A 19,666-nucleotide genomic window follows, 5' to 3' on the forward strand; every position below is an offset into this window, starting at 1 on the left:
CCCTGGTAACCACCATTCCATTCTGTTTCTGTAAGTTTAGTCAAGCCACATTTTAACTTTCTTTTTACTCTATTAATTCTCCAATATGTAAACATGGTTGCTCTTCATAGTTTTTCACCTATTACAACCACCTCAGATAAAAATAGCAAATTTGATGTCAGGTATCCCTGAATAACACATTCTGCTTATTACTTGACCCCTGGCTCCATCTCCTAAGACACAGAGGACTAGAGGTAGGACAAACTCTGGCCTCAGCTATGGATGTTGATTCTACAGAGACAATGAGATCTCAGCAAGAGGCAAAAAAGCCTTGTAGCTTATGGTCAGTTAGTTCAGTGAACCTGTATTCAGGCAGGAAAAGTTCTAAAACTGAAAAGTTACTGCAATTAAAAAAAATGAGCATCACTAAGCAGCTAGCCACTAGAGAATGTACTTCAACTGGTGGTCTTTAGGCTTCTTTTCCCCGACACAGTAAAATAACTGAAGTAGCTAAGTTTATCTTCAGAATGAGCCTGAAGCTTAGTATGATTTCAAGATTTGTGGGGCACCTGTGTGGCTCAGTCAGTTAAGTGTCTGCCTTCGGCTCAGGTCATGATCCCTCATGATTCCAGGGTCCTGGGATCGAGCCCCGCATTGGGCCCCCTGTATAGCAGGAAGTCTGCTTCTCCCTCTCCCAGTCTCCCTGCTTGTGTTTCCTCTCTCACTGTGTCTCTCTCTGTCAAATAAATAAATACAATCTTTAAAAAAAAAAGAAAAAAGATTTGGGATGGCTTCTCCTCCTCCCCATACAGTTTTTCCCTAACTACATTGGAAATTCCTTTATAAAGAACTAAAGTTTTATTTGTAACTGGAAATAAAAGGCTTAAAATACAATTGACAAAGAAAAATAAAACATCAGTGAGTTCCAGTCCATGTAAACTACCAGATTCTTTTCTGTTTGAATACAGGGAAAGGATTATAAAGCCGGGAGCTAATTGGTGCTTTAACAGAAAGACCTGAAAAGGGGAGAAGTAAATAGATCGGAGAGCAAAACTAAAGAAAAATTTTCCTATATCTCAATTTTACCGTCAGCTGATGGCGTGTTTTTTTATTTTTTTTAATTGTCTTTATTCTACCTTCTTTCTTGCAGTATATTTTATTTTACTTTTAAAATAGGCTCCACACTCAACCTGGGGCTCAAACTCACAACCCCAAGATCAAGAGTTGCATGTTCTATCCAACTGAGCCAGCAAAGCACCCCTTGTTTTCTTTATTTTAAACCCAAATATACTCTGTGTCTACTGTGGCTCCCCCTGAAAACCACAGCAGGATTCTCAGAGTAACTTAACAAGAGATCAGGTCCACAGCTGACCATGCAGAATATTCTACTTCTGACAGTAACACCAGGGTATATTACAGAAAGGCATGGCCATGCTCCTTCAAGAGGGATGTAGTTAAGAAATGGGTTGCCTAGAACCAACACTTAAGGCAAAATAAATAAATAAATAAATTTACTTCTAGAAAATTTTTATTTCAAATTTCCTTTTAGTAATAGGCATAAAAATAAGGCGAACTATTCAAGATAAATGGGTGTATACTAAAATGTTACTTTGTTATCTCAGGGATTAAAAACCAACTCTCATTCCTTTCATTTCCAAAAAAATATTAACTACCATAAGTTTTTTTAGAGTCTTAGTGTGTATTAATTCCATTATACCCAATGTTAATTTCAATGAAAACAGTCCAACTTGAATTTTATAGTTGATTTGAAGTTTGTTTCAGTAGAAATAGTTCCTAAAGTGCAGAAAGTCCATTTAAAAGGATATTCACTCCTGGGGCACCTGGGTGGCTCAGTGGGTTAAAGCCTCTGCCTTCAGCTCAGGTCATGATCCCAGGGTCCTGGGATCGAGCCCCGCATTGGGCTCTCTGCTCAGCAGGGAGCCTGCTTCCTCCTCTCTCTCTCTCTCTCAATCTCTGCCTGCCTCTCTGCCTACTTGTAATCTCTGCCTGTCAAATAAATAAATAAATAAATAATCTTAAAAAAAAAAAAACTATTAAAAAAAATAATAATAAAAGGATATTCACTCCTAAGAGTCCAAGCTTCAGTAACTACACTAAGACCAAAAGTTGTACAGTTATGAGTTCCAATCAAAGCCTTTCTTACCACTAAAGATTATCACAGAAAATTTCCAAACATCTCAAGATCTACTTCATTGCACACAATACAATAAATAAAGATTTTTACTCAGTCACATGGGTTGTCATTTACTTTGGCATTGACTAGCAGAAGCCACTGGACTTCTTATTCAACTGATCTATGATTATTTAATAGGCAAGTACTTTGATGACAAACAGAATCATTTGTTAAAATAGCAAGCAGAGGGGCACCTGGGTGGCTCAGTGGGTTGAGCTTCCGCCTTCAGCTCAGGTCATGATCTCAGGATCCTGGGATCGAGCCCCGCATCGGGCTCTCTGCTCGGCGGAGAGCCTGCTTCCCACCCCCTCTCTCTGCCTGCCTCTCTGTCTACTTGTGATATCTGTCAAATAAATAAATAAAATCTTTAAAAAATATAGCAAGCAGAAAGCAGCACTGACAGAGTGGCATCTTCCGTGTTTTCCTGATGTACTGCTGTGAGTCAAAAAGAGTAAAACATGGACACAAAGGCAACAAAATCAGACATGGCCACCCAGGAAGTAAATTTCTAAGAGAACATCAAAGCTGTTCTAAATCACAGATAGTAAAAAATAATTTCTATTTTCAAGTTACAACACACTCACACATATACAAAAAGATGGTTTTGCTAGGTGAAGAGCAAAATTTCAATAAACTACAAAGCCAGCTCAGGTTAGCTTCTTCAAGAGGACAATAAAAATGTAACATCTAATTCTACCTAAAGAGTATTAAAATGGGGGGCCTGGTGGCTCAGTGGGTTAAAGTCTCCGCCTTTGGCTCAGGTCATGGTCCCAGGGTCCTGGGATCGAGCCCCACATCGGGCTCTCTGCTCCGTGGAGAGCCTGCTTTCTCCTCTCTTCCTGCCTCTCTGCCTACTTGTGATCTCTGTCTGTCAAATAAATAAAAATCTTTAAAAAAAAAAAAAGAGTATTAAAATGGTTATAGAATAAAGATATATTTTTGAAAGTACAAAGCATTTATTAACCACATACAAAATCTTAGAGTCATTGTTGCAAAGTTTTAAAATAATATAGTGCTGTAACTAAAGGGTGGGAGGGAAAGGGGGGTGCTCTTCAGACCCCAAATTCCAAAGGCCAGTGATGGTGTGAAGTAATATAAGGAATGTATATAGAGTTTATTCTCCTTAACTATTATTATTTTTTTTATTATTTTTATTTTTTTAAAGATTTTTATTTATTTATTTGACAGAGAGAGATCACAAGTAGGCAGAGAGGCAGGCAGAGAGAGAGGAAGGGCGGGGGGGAAGCAGGCTCCCTGCTGAGCAGAGAGCCCAATGCGGGACTCGATCCCAGGACCCTGAGATCATGACCTGAGCCGAAGGCAGCGGCTTAACCCACTGAGCCACCCAGGCACCCAACTATTATTATTTTTTATAAAAGCTTTAGTGATATATTTTTTCACCTAAGGGGGGAATATATATATATATACCTCCAGGTTTTTTCCTGGCTTCTTTCTTTCCTTTTTTTTTTTTTTTTTTAAGATTTTATTTATTTATTTGAGAGAGAGAGCATAAGAGCAGGGAGGGTCAGAGGGAGAAGCAGACTCCCTGCTGAGCAGGGAGTCCGATGCAGGATGTGGGACTAGATCCTGGAATCCAGGATCCTGACCTGAGCTGAAAGCAGTCACTTAACCAACTGAATCACCGAGATGCTTCCTTCCTGGCTTCTTTCTTTTCAAGTTTTCTTTCTGTTCTAAGCTTCTTTCTATTCCCAGGGTATCTAAAACACTAAGCATGGAGGACCTGTCCAAAGCTCCTCTAGACCTGAATGGATTATTTTAGCAGCTGGAAACAGTACAAAGGGATTATCCCTTAACCTTTTCGCTAGAAATCTGATAGCTTCTGAAGCTACAGCTCAATTTTCTCTGATGCTTCTTTTAACATTTCATTGCATGATATCAGTCTACCACACAAGATTTAAATGCAAATTTTAACTTGTATTTATTATATATAAAGCAACATTATAATCTTTTATTCTATCTTAAGACAGAAGGATAAATGCCTTGGAATCACTCTGTTCAAAACATTTTATTTCATTTAGCTAACAATATTTAATTCTTAAGGATTTTAGACATTTCGTGAACTTTATTTATCTTTAATCTGCAATTAAGTTTCTTACCCTTTAAATGATGTATATCTGCCATCTGATATGATATGTTGCTCTGTAGTTTAACCTGAAAAAAAAATTAAGTTTCATTTTAGTATAGAATATACAGTTTTGCTCATATTTCCTTTTTTTGGCTCATATTCACTTTGAGCTTGATCATAAATGCAAAAGAAAAATCCTTAACTTATACAAACCCACCCCTTTCCAAAAAGAATTAAGAGATAAATTCTGATTTTGTAATACTCATTTTAAATTTGCAAAAGGATATTCATTTTACTTAATATAGTCTAATAACTTTCAAACATTTAAAAGTTTGAGTTGAATATTGCTTAATGGGATTTTTCAAAATCTTACCAGAAGAGACCTCTTATTAACTCTGTATTAAGAAAAGAATTAATTATTTGAATCAGTTAATGGCAAATCAAAAATAACTGATGCTTATTAAGCTCTCATAAGATAACATAAACTAGAGGAGGAGTCAAGATGGCAGAGAAGTAGCAGGCTGAGACTACTTCATGTAGCGGGAGATCAGCTAGATAGCTTATCTAAAGATTGCAAACACCTACAAATCCAACAGGAGATCGAAGAGAAGAAGAACAGCAATTCTGGAAACAGAAAATCAACCACTTTCTGAAAGGTAGGACTGGCGGAAAAGTGAATCCAAAGGGACGGGAAGATAGACTGCAGGGGGAGGGGCCGGCTCCCGGCAAGCGGCAGAGCAACGGAGCACAAAATCAGGACTCTTAAAAGTCTGTTCCGCTGAGGGACATCGCTTCAAGGCTTAACCGGGGTGAAGCCCACGCAGGGTCAGCGTGGCCTCGGGTCCCGCAGGGTCACAGAAGGATCGGGGGTGTCTGAGTGTCGCAGAACTTGCAGGTATTAGAACGGGGAAGCCGGCTACAGAGACAGAACCTAGGAGGGAGCTCTAAACTCAGGTTATCTTAAACCGGTCACAGGCTCGGTGAGCTCAGAGCGCAGTCGGAAGCCAGGGTGATGGGAGTAATTGGGCGCTGTTCTCTGAGGGCGCACTGAGGAGTGGGGCCCCGGGCTCTCGGCTCCTCCGGGCCGGAGACGGGGAGGCCGCCATCTTCATTCGCATCCTCCGGAACTCTACGGAAAGCGCTCAGGGAACAAAAGCTCCCGAAAGCAAACCCGAGTGGATTACTCAGCCCGGCCCCTGGTAAGGGCGGTGCAACTCCACCTGGGGCAAAGACACTTGAGAATCACTACAACAGGCCCCTCCCCCAGAAGATCAACAAGAAATCCAGCCAGGACCAAGTTCACCTACCAAGGAGTGCAGTTTCAATACCAAGGAGAGCAGCGGAATTCCAGAGGAGGAGAAAGCAAAGTACGGAACTCATGGCTTTCTCCCCATGATTCTTTAGCCTTGCAGTTAATTTAATTTTTTTTCTTTTTCAATTTTTCTCTTCTTCTGCTAAATTTTTTTAACTTTTACCCTCTTCTTTTTTAACTTTTTTAACTAGTTTATCTAATATATATATATTTTTTTCCTTTTTATATTTTTTTCTTTATTCGTTTTCTTCTTTTAATTGTTTAATTTTTTTTTTTTCTTTCTGAACCTCTTTTTATTCCCTTTCGCCCCCCTCACGATTTGGGAACTCTTCTGATTTGGTTAAAGCATATTTTCGTGAGGTTGTTGCCACCCTTTTAGTATTTTACTTGCTCCTTCATATACTCTTATCTGGACAAGATGACACGGTGAAAAAATTCACCACAAAAAAAAGAACAAGAGGCAGTACCAAAGGCTAGGGACCTAATCAATACAGACACTGGTAATATGTCGGATCTAGAGTTCAGAATGACGATTCTCAAGGTTCTAGCCGGGCTCGAAAAAGGCATGGAAGATATTAGAGAAGCCCTCTCGGGAGATATAAAAACCCTTTCTGGAGAAATAAAAGAATTAAAATCTAACCAAGTTGAAATCAAAAAAGCTATTAATGAGGTGCAATAAAAAATGGAGGCTCTCACTGCTAGGATAAATGAGGCAGAAGAGAGAATTAGCGATATAGAAGACCAAATGACAGAGAATAAAGAAGCTGAGCAAAAGAGGGACAAACAGCTACTGGACCACGAGGGGAGAATTCGAGAGATAAGTGACACCATAAGACGAAACAACATTAGAATAATTGGGATTCCAGAAGAAGAAGAAAGAGAGAGGGGAGCAGAAGGTATATTGGAGAGAATTATTGGAGAGAATTTCCCCAATATGGCAAAGGGAACAAGCATCAAAATCCAGGAGGTTCAGAGAACCCCCCTCAAAATCAATAAGAATAGGTCCACACCCCGTCACCTAATAGTCAAATTTACAAGTCTTAGTGACAAAGAGAAAATCCAGAAAGCAGCCTGAGAAAAGAAGTCTATAACATACAATGGTAAAAACATTAGATTGGCAGCAGACTTATCCACAGAGACCTGGCAGGCCAGAAAGAGCTGGCATGATATATTCAGAGCACTAAATGAGAAAAACATGCAGCGAAGAATACTATATCCAGCTAGGCTATCACTGAAAATAGAAGGAGAGATAAAAAGCTTCCAGGACAAACAAAAACTGAAAGAATTTGCAAGCACCAAACCAGCTCTACAGGAAATATTGAAAGGGGTCCTCTAAGCAAAAAGAGACCCTAAAAGTAGTAGATCAGAAAGGAACAGAGACAATATACAATAAAAGTCACCTTACAGGCAATAAAATGGCACTAAATTCATATCTCTCAATAGTTACCCTAAATGTTAACGGGCTAAATGCCCCAATCAAAAGACACAGGGTATCAGAATGGATAAAAAAACAAAACCCATCGATATGTTGCCTACAAGAAACCCATTTTAAACCCGAAGACACCTCCAGATTCAAAGTGAGGGGGTGGAAAAGAATTTACCATGCTAATGGACATCAGAAGAAAGCAGGAGTGGCAATCCTTATATCAGATCAATTAGATTTTAAGCCAAAGACTCTAATAAGAGATGAGGAAGGACACTATATCATACTCAAAGGATCTGTCCAACAAGAAGATCTAACAATTTTAAATATCTATGCCCCTAACGCGGGAGCAGCCAACTATATAAACCAATTAATAACAAAATCAAAGAAACACATCAACAATAATACAATAATAGCAGGGGACTTTAACACTCCCCTCACTGGAATGGACAGATCATCCAAGCAAAAGATCAACAAGGAAATAAAGGCCTTAAATGACACACTGGACCAGATGGACATCACAGATATATTCAGAACATTTCATCCCAAAGCAACAGAATACACATTCTTCTCTAGTGCACATGGAACATTCTCCAGAATAGATCACATCCTCTGTCCTAAATCAGGTCTCAACCTGTATCAAAATATCGGGATCATCCCCTGCATATTTTCAGAGTACAATGCTCTGAAGCTAGAACTCAATCACAAAAGGAAATGTGGAAAGAAGCCAAATACATGGAGACTAAACAGCATCCTTCTAAAGAATGAATGGGTCAACCAGGAAATTAAAGAAGAATTGAAAAAATTCATGGAAACAAATGATAATGAAAACACAATGGTTCAAAATCTGTGGGACACAACAAAGGCAGTCCTGAGAGGAAAATATATAGCGGTACAAGCCTTCCTCAAGAAACAAGAAAGGTCTCAGGTACACAACCTAACCCTACACCTAAAGGAGCTGCAGAAAGAACAAGAAAGAAACCCTAAACCCAGCAGGAGAAGAGAAATCATAAAGATCAGAGCAGAAATCAATGAAATAGAAACCAAAAAAAACAATAGAACAAATCAACAAAACTAGGAGCTGGTTCTTTGAAAGAATTAATAAGATTGATAAACCCTGGCCAGACTTATCAAAAAGAAAAGAGAAAGGACCCAAATAAATAAAATCATGAATGAAAGAGGAGAGATCACAACGAACACCAAAGAAATACAGACAATTATAAGAACATACCATGAGCAACTCTACGCCAACAAATTTGACAATCTGGAAGAAATGGATGCATTCCTAGAGACATATAAACTACCACAACTCAACCAGGAAGAAATAGAAAGCCTGAACAGACCCATAACCAGTAAGGAGATTGAAACAGTCATCAAAAATCTCCAAACAAACAAAAGCCCAGGGCCAGACGGCTTCCCCGGGGAATTCTACCAAACATTTAAAGAAGAACTAATTCCTATTCTCTTGAGACTGTTCCAAAAAATAGAAATGGAAGGAAAACTTCCAAACTCATTTTATGAGGCCAGCATCACCTTGATCCCCAAACTGGACAAAGATCCCATCAAAAAAGAGAACTACAGACTAATATCCTTGATGAACACAGATGCTAAAATTCTGACCAAAATACTAGCCAATAGGATTCAACAGTACATTAAAAGGATTATTCACCACGACCAAGTGGGATTTATTCCAGGGCTGCAAGGTTGGTTCAACATCCACAAATCAATCAATGTGATACAACACATTAATAAAAGAAAGAACAAGAACCATATGATACTCTCAATAGATGCTGAAAAAAGCATTTGACAAAGTACAGCATCCCTTCCTGATCAAAACTCTTCAAAGTGTAGGGATAGAGGGCACATACCTCAATATTATCAAAGCCATCTATGAAAAACCCACCGCAAATATCATTCTCAATGGAGAAAAACTGAAAGCTTTTCCGCTAAGGTCAGGAACACGGCAGGGATGTCCGTTATCACCACTGCTATTCAACATAGAACTAGAAGCCCTAGCCTCAGCAATCAGATAACAAAAGGAAATTAAAGGCATCCAAATCGGCAAAGAAGAAGTCAAACTATCACTCTTCACAGATGAGATGATACTATATGTGGACAACCCAAAAGACTCCACTCCAAAACTGCTAGAACTTGTACAGGAATTCAGGAAAGTGTCAGGATATAAAATCAATGCACAGAAATCAGTTGCATTTCTCTACACCAACAACAAGACAGAAGAAAGAGAAATTAAGGAGTCAATCCCATTTACAATTTCACCCAAAACTATAAGATACCTAGGAATAAACCTAACCAAAGAGGCTAAGAATCTATACACAGAAAACTATAAAGTACTCATGAAAGAAATTGAGGAAGACACAAAGAAATGGAAAAATGTTCCATGCTCCTGGATTGGAAGAATAAATATTGTGAAAATGTCTATGCTACCTAAAGCAATCTACACATTTAATGCAATTCCTATCAAAGTAGCATCCATTTTTTTCAAAGAAATGGAACAAATAATCCTAAAATTTATATGGAACCAGAAAAGACCTTGAATAGCCAAAGGAATATTGAAAAAGAAAGCCAAAGTCGGTGGCATCACAATCCCGGACTTCAAGCTCTATTACAAAGCTGTCATCATCAAGACAGCATGGTACTGGCACAAAAACAGACACGTAGATAAATGGAACAGAATACAGAGCCCAGAAATAGACCCTCAACTCTATGGTCAACTAATCTTTGACAAAGCAGGAAAGAATGTCCAATGGAAAAAAGACAGCCTCTTCAATAAATGGTGTTGGGAAAATTGGACAGCCACATGCAGAAAAATGAAATTGGATCATTTCCTTACACCACACACGAAAATAGACTCAAAATGGATGAAGGACCTCAATGTGAGAAAGGAATCCATCAAAATCCTTGAGGAGAACACAGGCAGCAACCTCTTCGACCTCAGCCGCAGCAACATCTTCCTAGGAACATCGCCAAAGGCAAGGGAAGCGGGGGCAAAAATGAACTATTGGGATTTTATCAAGATCAAAAGCTTTTGCACGGCAAAGGAAACAGTAAACAAAACCAAAAGACAACTGACAGAATGGGAGAAGATATTTGCAAATGACATATCAGATAAAGGGCTAGTGTCCAAAATCTATAAAGAACTTAGCAAACTCAACACCCAAAGAACAAATAATCCAATCAAGAAATGGACAGAGGACATGAATAGACATTTCTGCAAAGAAGACATCCAGATGGCCAACAGACACATGAAAAAGTGCTCCATATCACTCGGCATCAGGGAAATACAAATCAAAACCACAATGAGATATCACCTCACACCAGTCAGAATGGCTAAAATTAACAAGTCAGGAAATGACAGATGCTGGCGAGGATGCAGAGAAACGGGAACCCTCCTACACTGTTGGTGGGAATGCAAGCTGGTGCAACCGCTCTGGAAAACAGCATGGAGGTTCCTCAAAATGTTGAAAATAGAACTACCCTATGACCCAGCAATTGCACTGCTGGGTATTTACCCTAAAGATACAAACGTAGTGATCCGAAGGGGCACGTGCACCCGAATGTTTATAGCAGCAATGTCTACAATAGCCAAACTATGGAAAGAACCTAGATGTCCATCAACAGACGAATGGATAAAGAAGATGTAGTATATATACACAATGGAATACTATGCAGCCATCAAAAGAAATGAAATCTTGCCATTTGCGACAACGTGGATGGAACTAGAGGGTATCATGCTTAGCGAAGTAAGTCAATCGGAGAAAGACAATTATCATATGATCTCCCTGATATGAGGGAGAGGAGATGCAACATGGGGGGTTAATGGGGTAGGAGAAGAGTAAATGAAACAAATTGGGATTGGGAGGGTGACAAACCATAAGTGACTCTTAATCTTACAAAACAAACTGAGGGTTGATGCGGGGAGGGGGGTTGGGAGAAGTGGGGTGGGATTATGGACATTGGGGAGGGTATGTGCTATGGTGAGTGCTGGGAAATGTGTAAACCTGGCGATTCACAGACCTGTACCCCTGGGATAAAAATATATTATACGTTTAAAAAAAAAATAAAATTTATTATAAAAAAAATAACATAAACTACACAGGACCTATAAGTATGTTCACTGCCCTTCGAGAGCCAATATAAAAGAACAGTAAGAACTTAGAAGTATATCAAAATATGACTCAAATTAAGGCACAGCACTTCATTTAAATCTTTTTTTTCTTTTTTAAGTAATCTTTACACCCAACATGGGGTTCCAATTCACGACCCTGAGATCAAGAGTCGCAAGCTCTACCAACTGAACCAGCCAGACACCCCAGGCTTAGCACTTAATTTAAAAATTTTTTTTAAAAAGGCCTTGGAGAGCTAGGATTCACCCACAAAGAACTACTGTACCAGTTCTTGCTTAAAAAGGCTTCATTGAATTGGTAAATGCAACTAAAATATCGCTACAAACAGGTTCCCTTGTCACCCTCAAGAGTAACTTTACAGATTCATATTGATCAGAAGCAGCACCATGAGTACCAAAATGATTATGATAAATACCTCCTCAATCTCTGAAGAGAAAGCTTTAAAATTCTTAGTTTGAAATAATTATAGATTTGTAAGAAATTGCAAAGACAACACAGAGAAGTCCCATGTACCTGTCACACAACTCCCCCAGTGCATACATCCTATATAACCACGAATAACATCTAAACTGAGAATCTGACATTGGTGCAACATGTAAGCATTAATTCTATGTCATTTTGTCATATGTACAGATATGACCACCACCAAAAACCAAGATACAGAATACTCTATACTCTATCATCACAAAGCTGTCCCTCATACTGTCCTTTATATTCAAATCTATCCTCTTTCCTCACACCATTTCTAATCCCTGGTAACTATTCATTTGTCCTCCATCTCTGCAACTTTGTCATTTCAAGAATCTTATATAAATGGAATCATATAACATGTGATCTTTTTTAAAAAAAAGATTTTATTTATTTATTTGACAGAGAGAGAGAGAGAGACCACAAGTAGGCAGAGCAGCAGAGGGAGAAAGAGGGGGAAGCAGGCTCCCTGCTGGGCAGAGAGAGCCCAATTCAGGGCTTGATCCCAGGACCCTGAGACCATGAACTGAGCTGAAGGCCGTGGCTTAACCCACTGAGCCACGCAGGCGCCCCAATATGTGATCTTTTAAGAATTTTTTTACTCAGCATAACACATAGTTGTTGCATATATCAATAGTTCATTCCTTTTTATTGCTGAGTAGTATTCCATGATACGAATGTACTACTGTTTTTTTTTAAAAATTCAACTACTGTATATTTTTGTGGTTTCTACTTTTTAGTTATTACAAATACAGGTGCTATGAAAAATCATGTACAAATTTTTACATGAACGTTAGTTTTCACTTCTCTAAGACAAATGCCCAGGAGTGAGGTTGCTCCTTCTCTAAAGGCCATGTCACTTTCATTCACATTTTAAAAAATTACTATGCCAAGGTACTGGATGGGAGAATATAAAACGACTGGAAAATATGAGAACAGCCTCAAGGAATCAGTAGACAAGGCAGCAGCTAAAGCAGTATACTGTAGGAATTCAGGGATGACTCTTAGTTGATGTGATCAGGGAAAACTTTATGGAAGGGATTTTATCTGACTTAGGCTATGAAGGCTAAGTAAAATTGTAAATTGGTAGAAAAAGACATTTTAGATAGAGGGGATTACATAAGAAAAGTTAAAGAGCAAAGAAAGCATGAGGCATGAGGCGCCTGGGTGGCTTAGTCTGTTAAATGGCTGCCTTCAGTGCTCAGGTCATGATTCTGGGGTCCTCGGATTGAGTCCTGCATCAGGCTCCTCGCTCAGCAGGGAGTCTGCTTCTCTGACTTGTGCTGTCTCTCAATATCTCTCTCTTTCTCTCAAATAGATAAATAAAATCTTTAAAAAAGAAAGAAGTAAAGCAAGCAAGCAAGCATGAGGCACATATGAAGACCTGATCAAAATACTGTTTGATTACAGCACATAATAAAGGGAAAAAAACAGTGAGAAAGAAGATTGAAGAAAAAGTACTTTAGCCCTAAGAAGAGTATACTCTTCAAACAGAGAGCCAGTGACTTTCAAATTTCAAGTGAAAGTTTATCCATAACAAATAACTAATGAAAGCATACCTGTTCTAGTTGAAACAGAAGTGGCAATCTAGGAGTCCCTCTCTCTTTTTCCCCTAGAGTCCTGGTAGCTTTGAAGAATGAAGTTTAAAATATGATGTTGATATTCAGTCATAAAAAGGAATGAAGTACTTGTACATGCTACAGTATGGATGAACCTTAAAAACATTATATATGCTAAGTAAAAGAAGCCAGTCGCAAAAGAACATAGGGTTTCTTCTGGTGGTGATGAAAATGTTCTGGAATTAGTGGTGGCTGCATAGTACTGTGAATTTATTAAAAACCAAACTGAACTGGAGAAAAAAACCTGAACTGTACACCTTAAAAGGTTAAGTTTTATGATATAAAAATTGTATCTCAAATTTTTAATGCAAAAAAAATAGAAATGAAAATGCCAAAGGTATTACAGGGACTGGATATGAAACTGGGGATAAAATAATGGACAAATACCAGGCACCCAAGAAGTTTATTATTTAGGAGAGGCAGTCAAGTAACTTGTCAATTATAATACAGTAAAATAAATGGTATTATTAGGTCCTACAGACATGACAGGAAAACTTAGTAGAAACATTTAACTCCTTAGAGGATGAAATGCCTTAGGGGAATGAGGGGTGGCTTCTGGAGATGATAGCTGAAATATGTCCAGTAGGAAGAGTAAAGTTTTGCCAGGTAGAAGTGGGCTGAGGGTAAGGGGGAAAGATATTCGAGGCATGTGTCAAAACTCTGAAGTGAAAAATACCAAACATTACAAAAACTTCAAACAGTTCTAAGAAGCTGTAACAGACAGAAGGAAATAGCAAGAAATATGCCTACAAACGTAAGCAAGGTTCACATTATGAATGGTCTTGCCAAAAAATGTAGATACATTCCAATGGCAATGGTCAACCTTTAAAGGACTTCAAGCAAGGTAAAGAGATCCAATTTGCAACCCGGTTTCAGTGTGATGAATGGACCAGAGGGACAAGACGAGAGAGGGAGACCAGGTAAGGAAAGTAGGAGAGCAGGAGACAACTGTTGCATTTCAGGTAAGAAAATGATGGTCTAAGGCCAGGGAAGGGCACACTATGGCCTATGAACCAAATCTGGCCTGCTTCCTGTTTTGGGAGGGATGTCATGCTAAGGATGGTTTATACATTTTTAAATGGTTGGAAAATCAAAAGAAGAATAATATTTTGCGAATTAAATGAAATGGAAATTTCAGTGTCTATAAATAATGTTTTATGGGAAACAGCCACATCCATTCATTTACATATTATCTCTGGCTGGAGCTATGGTGATTGTGACAAAGACCATATGGCCTGCAAAGCCTAACGTATTTCCAATATGGCCCTTTATGGAAAAAAAAAAGTTTGCCAAACTCTGGTCTAAACTAATAGAATAAAAGAGAAATAAATATATGTGGGAAATATGAAAGAGGACGAATGAATAATCTTGCTGACTGATTAGATAACAGTGGTAAAAGAAGAAACACCAGGGACGATGTTTAGATTTCTAAAGTAGGACACTAAATGAGTAAGGCTGGAATACTCCCCAATAGGGAAGCAAGAAAAATAGACTTGGGGTGGGAAGAAGTGGGGAAATGATTTTTTTCAGGTTTGAACCTGCTGAATATGAGGGCACTTGTGACACACCCCAAAAGAGATCTGGAAAAGGTCTGGAGCTTCTGCACGACTGAGTTGAGGTTCATTAGCATATGAAAGGCAATTAAAGCCAAGGGAACTAATGGTGAGATCACTGATGGAAAAGTGCAGAGGTAGCAAGAGAAACTGATACCAATTTCTGCAGCTGATCACTAAGAACTACTCTTCAATCATTTGTAATTAGCCTGTGTTTACATTCTTTCCCACTTCCTTTATTTTCAGGATCCCCCTCCTTTTTCTTTGCATTTTTTTGCCCCTCCAAAGAACATAACCATCTTTTTTTCTTGTTTTCAACAAGTTAGCATGACTTTGTTTTTTATCCATTTTTATGATGTTATTCCAACTTCTCTACACTCTATTTTACTTGCTTTTTAAATTGCTAGAGAGATGCTGTTCTTAAATGCTAGGCTATGAGTGCTCAGCTTCCCTAAACCGTCTCTTTTGTATCCTTATATACTTTAAAAAAATTTTAATGGAGGAAGAAAATTCAGTCTACAGACCACAAAAATAGTACACGATTATATGAACAGTACTGCTTTATTCTTATCATTTTAATTTTCTCTTCAATATTCTTTTTTGAGAATGGAGATGCTGATCCTAATGGCATATATATCAAGTCCTCACATTTCAAAGGCTGCTCTGGAATAATGTATTTTACATGGTATTAAAGAGAAAATCATAGCTTGTCTAAATAAGTCTTTACTTACTACAAGCATAATAAATTTTCTACCCCATTCCTTTGACATGAAGAATTTTTCAGTTAGCTTCTCAGACCCCACTCCCCCTTATGGCACATTGTTCCCTTGGCATCTCATGTTCTCTATTATTCTTGTCAATCTTTCCAGCAGGAGTCTCACAATAATCTTATACTTAATGTTTAGTATTACCAGCAAGTACCAGTTCCCAATTTCTCTCACTTCATATTAACAGTAGTTTCATTGTGCAAGTTATCACACCTTCCACATGCCTTTGAACAGAGGTGCCAAGGTTTTGCTCAAAGATCTCAGCAGAGCCCAGCTGGTAGATCATTAAACCCAGAAGTTCTCTTCCCTCTACAGCAATTTTACTGTATTGCTCACTTTCAGACTCTTGATGTCTGCTACTAATCTTTTCATCTTTTTGACATTGCAATATCATAGGCGTCTGATGTCTCTTCTCTCCATATACACATCTCATCACCCCCTTCAATTCTTATCTAGCTTCTAAAATATTTTCATAAAGAATCCTTCTAACATTCAATGTTATCCTTTCAAGGAAATCTGAATGTGTTTTCAGCTAACATGAAACTTTTTTTGTATTCTTACAAAATCTAATATAAAGCAATGACTTAATTTTGGCTTTAATCTTATGTTTTCTACTATCTTGAGTCTGTTTATGAAGGCTTTTCCTATTTGGTTTCTGATTTTTTTTATTTGCACTAATTTCTTCAACTTTGTCTTCCTTTCCTTTTAAGCTTCTCATTAATCAGTTCTTTAACTCCTTTGGCTTTAACCCGCTGAGAGTCTTCACTTCTTTTAATACTTCTACCATCTCATCATCTTCGAAAGGAAGCTTGGCTTCCCTTCTGATTATTCCTCTTCATAGTTTTAATTTTCTGGTATTCTAACATGAATTTGCTTACCTTTAAATGACTCTGATAAAACTTCCCAGTTGTTTTGAAACTAATTTAAGTTCTCACTATTCCATGATCAGAAAAAGACATTTCACTTTACCACAAAAACTCTGTTGGAACTGGCAATGCTATAGGAATACTTTTTTTTCCCCCTAAATATATTCCAGACAGGTAATAGTACACAAACTCAAAGAAGTATTATTTAATCATTATTTTATGAAAGGACTCTCACTGTCTGGCTATACAGGTCCCTTTTGGTCACTTTCAGACTTTTGCCAAAATTCCCTTTTTTACAATATGCAAGATCTCAAATAATTTCTCTATCAAATTTCTTTGGGGATGAGAGGTATATGTTAGACATGCATGCACACAGATGCATGTGTGCACACAAACACAACCCCATGCCCTTGCCTAATTTACATCTTCAGATAGATTCCAACCTGGATTCCAACATATCCTTCAAAAACCCACAATACTCAAAATACCTTGCCTGACTCAAGTCTACTGGTAAGAACCTCATATTCAATCCTGTCAAAAACTAAACATTGTTTTATCACACACCATCCTATTTCCAATAAGAATGTCACCTTGTCTTCTACTCCCAAGGTTTATCAGAAATGACAATTCCATGAAAACAGTGACTGTGTCTCTCACTCACCCCTGTGCATCCATCTCAGTAAATGTTTGCTGAATGACTCCCTAGATCTTCATGCTCCATACTCTCTGTGCTACATAGTTTTCTACCTTAAATTGTACTTTATTTGTATTTGTATAATTCTAATTATCCTCCAAGACTTCTAAACTCCCTCATTTATTTTCCCTCATTATCAACTTCATTGCCTTAGGCCTTAGTTTCCCTCTCCTCTTCTACAATGCTTTTTTCTCTAGGATTTGAAGTTGATCTATAATTGGCTGATTATGCACGCTGTCTTTGGCCTTTCCCATATTAATCTCTTAAAATGTGTTTACTATCATTTCTGAAACCTTTTCTTCTCTCTTCCAAGACATATGTTCTTTATCTCTTTCTTTAGTAACAATTATCTTCTGATAGTTTCCTATAGCACTTCTCGCTCATCCCCAGCTATTTCATCTATTTTCCTCTAATCTTTCTTCCTCCAATACCTAACACTTAATCTTTATATTTTTACCAAAAGCTCTTTTAGTGCTTTCTGAAGCTCTTTTAGTGCTTTCCCCATCCCATATGGCTACTTTGAATTAATTTTGGCAGCTGTTACCAGCTCAGTTGCTCTGCTTCTCTTTTCATTCTGGGACCTTGAAAATGGCTCAGCTGTGTGTGCTTCACTTTCATTATGACCTGTTCTTGGGCAATCAGCGCAACTTTGACCATTGATCCCAAAGGTTATATATAATTGGCTTTTTACAGATGTCATTTCTGGCCCCTTTTTCTCCACACCAGAAACATTTTTCCTTATATCTCATACTCAGATGATTTCTAGAGGCAATTCTATCTTCTATAACGTAACTGCTAAACCTGGATCATGCCCAGAATCACCTAGAGAGCTGTAAGAAATACATATTCTTGCCTCCTCCACCTCACTCCAGTGTGATTTAGTAGTCTGGGAATGGGCCCAGAAATCTTTTTTTAAAAGCTCAAGTGATTCTGATAAGCAGCCAGGTTTAGTGATTGAGTAATCTATAGTATGTCTTTGGCCGGCACCTATACCAGCTGGATCAAAATGGGATATTGATACAACTGATGGGTGTAAATTTTTTTTTTAATGTTTATTTTGTGTTGGGTCTTGTGCTAAGTGTTTTATAAGTATACTACATTTAATTCTCACAAACATCCTATGAGGTAGGCTTTATATTTTACAGATAAGGAAACTGTACTCTATTTCATATGCCTACAGTAGATTCTGAATATTCTCCCAAGCAGTGCCACACAAGAGTCTGTGCTCATGACACTGTGCATATACTAGATCAGCTACGTAAATAAACTTCACAGAGTGCCTGGATGGCTCAGTCAGTAAGTGTCTGCCTTAGGCTCAGATCATGATTCCAGGGTCCTGGGATCAAGCCCCACGCTAGGCTCCCTGCTCAGCAAGGGAGCCTATTTCTCCCTCTTCCTCTGCCCTGTTCATGTGCTCTCTCTAATAGAGAAATAAAATCTGAAAAGACAAAAGAACTGAGAGAAGAAAAACAAGAGTCTGGTGTCATGGAAGCCAAGAGCACAGAGAGCTGGGTGAAAAGATGGTGAGATATCAGGAGTAGGAAGAGAAAATCCAAATGTGAACAAAGACAATTCTCTTTTCAAGAAATGTAACTCAGAAAGGAAGAAAAGATGCAAGCATTTTTTAAGTGCCGAGGAGCAAGTAGAGTCAAAGAAGTTGAATATAAGAGGGAGACTGGATTAATAATATTACAAGGTCTTTGTAAAGGTGGAGGGAATTAAATCCAGAAAACAGGTACAGAGGCTGGTCCTAGAGAAAGTAGGAACTTTTTTTTTAACCCCAACAAGGAGGGAAAACATACGGTTAGAGAAGTAGGTATGCCTACAGATTTGGTAATAAAAATTTATCAGTTCCTGTCCAATTCTTGGTCAAAAAGGAGACAAGATCACCTGCTGGGCTGTAGAAGGGAAAGAGGAATTTAAATGGGGGAAAGAAGGCGGGGAAGGCTTGAGGAGGGTAGAAGTTTGAAAGCTGTTGGAATAGATAATGCTGTCTAGAGAGTATTGTAATTTGTAAGGGCTGCTGAAAACCCATTTGGGGCAGCTGAACATAAATTTCTCCAAGTACCAGTCTGGTTATATACTTTTCTCCAGCTATGCTTGAAATAGACATGTACAAGAGAGAATAATGGCATGTACAAGAGAGAAATTAAACTGAAACAACCGACCACGGAATCTTAGCTGGATAGGTAGTAAAGAATGAACAAGTCTGCTGGAAAAGAAGGAAAAGATAAGTGGTCCAGATGAAGCTGAAAAACAAATATAGTCCATCGGCAGTTCTAATATCTTTTTTTTCTTTAAAGATTTTATTTTTTCACCCATTTGGGGGGTGGGGGGAGTGCACATGCAAGTGGGAGGAGGGGCAGAGGAAGAGGGAAAGAATTCCAAGCAGACTCAGTGCTGAGTGTAGAGCCCAACAAGGGGCTCAATCTCACAACTGGGAGATTACGACCTGAACCAAAACTGAGAGTCAGACACTCCACCAACTGACGAACCACCCAGGCAACCCCCCAATTTCTTTTTGATATATTCTCCCAAGAATATGCAAGTCTGACGTTCA

General features: G+C 38.4%; 1 protein-coding gene across 3 annotated transcripts in view; it reads right to left on the reverse strand.

Moving 5' to 3' along the window:
- Positions 1-19,666, reverse strand: part of GOLM2 (golgi membrane protein 2) — a 119,604-nt gene that overhangs the window by 73,164 nt on the left and 26,774 nt on the right. For all 3 annotated transcript variants that reach the window (XM_032856623.1, XM_032856622.1, XM_032856621.1), the window contains exon 2: positions 4,291-4,345. In XM_032856623.1, the coding sequence (XP_032712514.1) occupies positions 4,291-4,345 (55 nt within the window). The remainder of the gene's footprint in view (positions 1-4,290; positions 4,346-19,666) is intronic.

The sequence above is a fragment of the Lontra canadensis genome, unplaced genomic scaffold (genome assembly GCF_010015895.1).
Source record: "Lontra canadensis isolate GAN:19392208 unplaced genomic scaffold, GSC_riverotter_1.0 scaffold12, whole genome shotgun sequence".
Classification (NCBI taxonomy): domain Eukaryota; kingdom Metazoa; phylum Chordata; class Mammalia; order Carnivora; family Mustelidae; genus Lontra; species Lontra canadensis.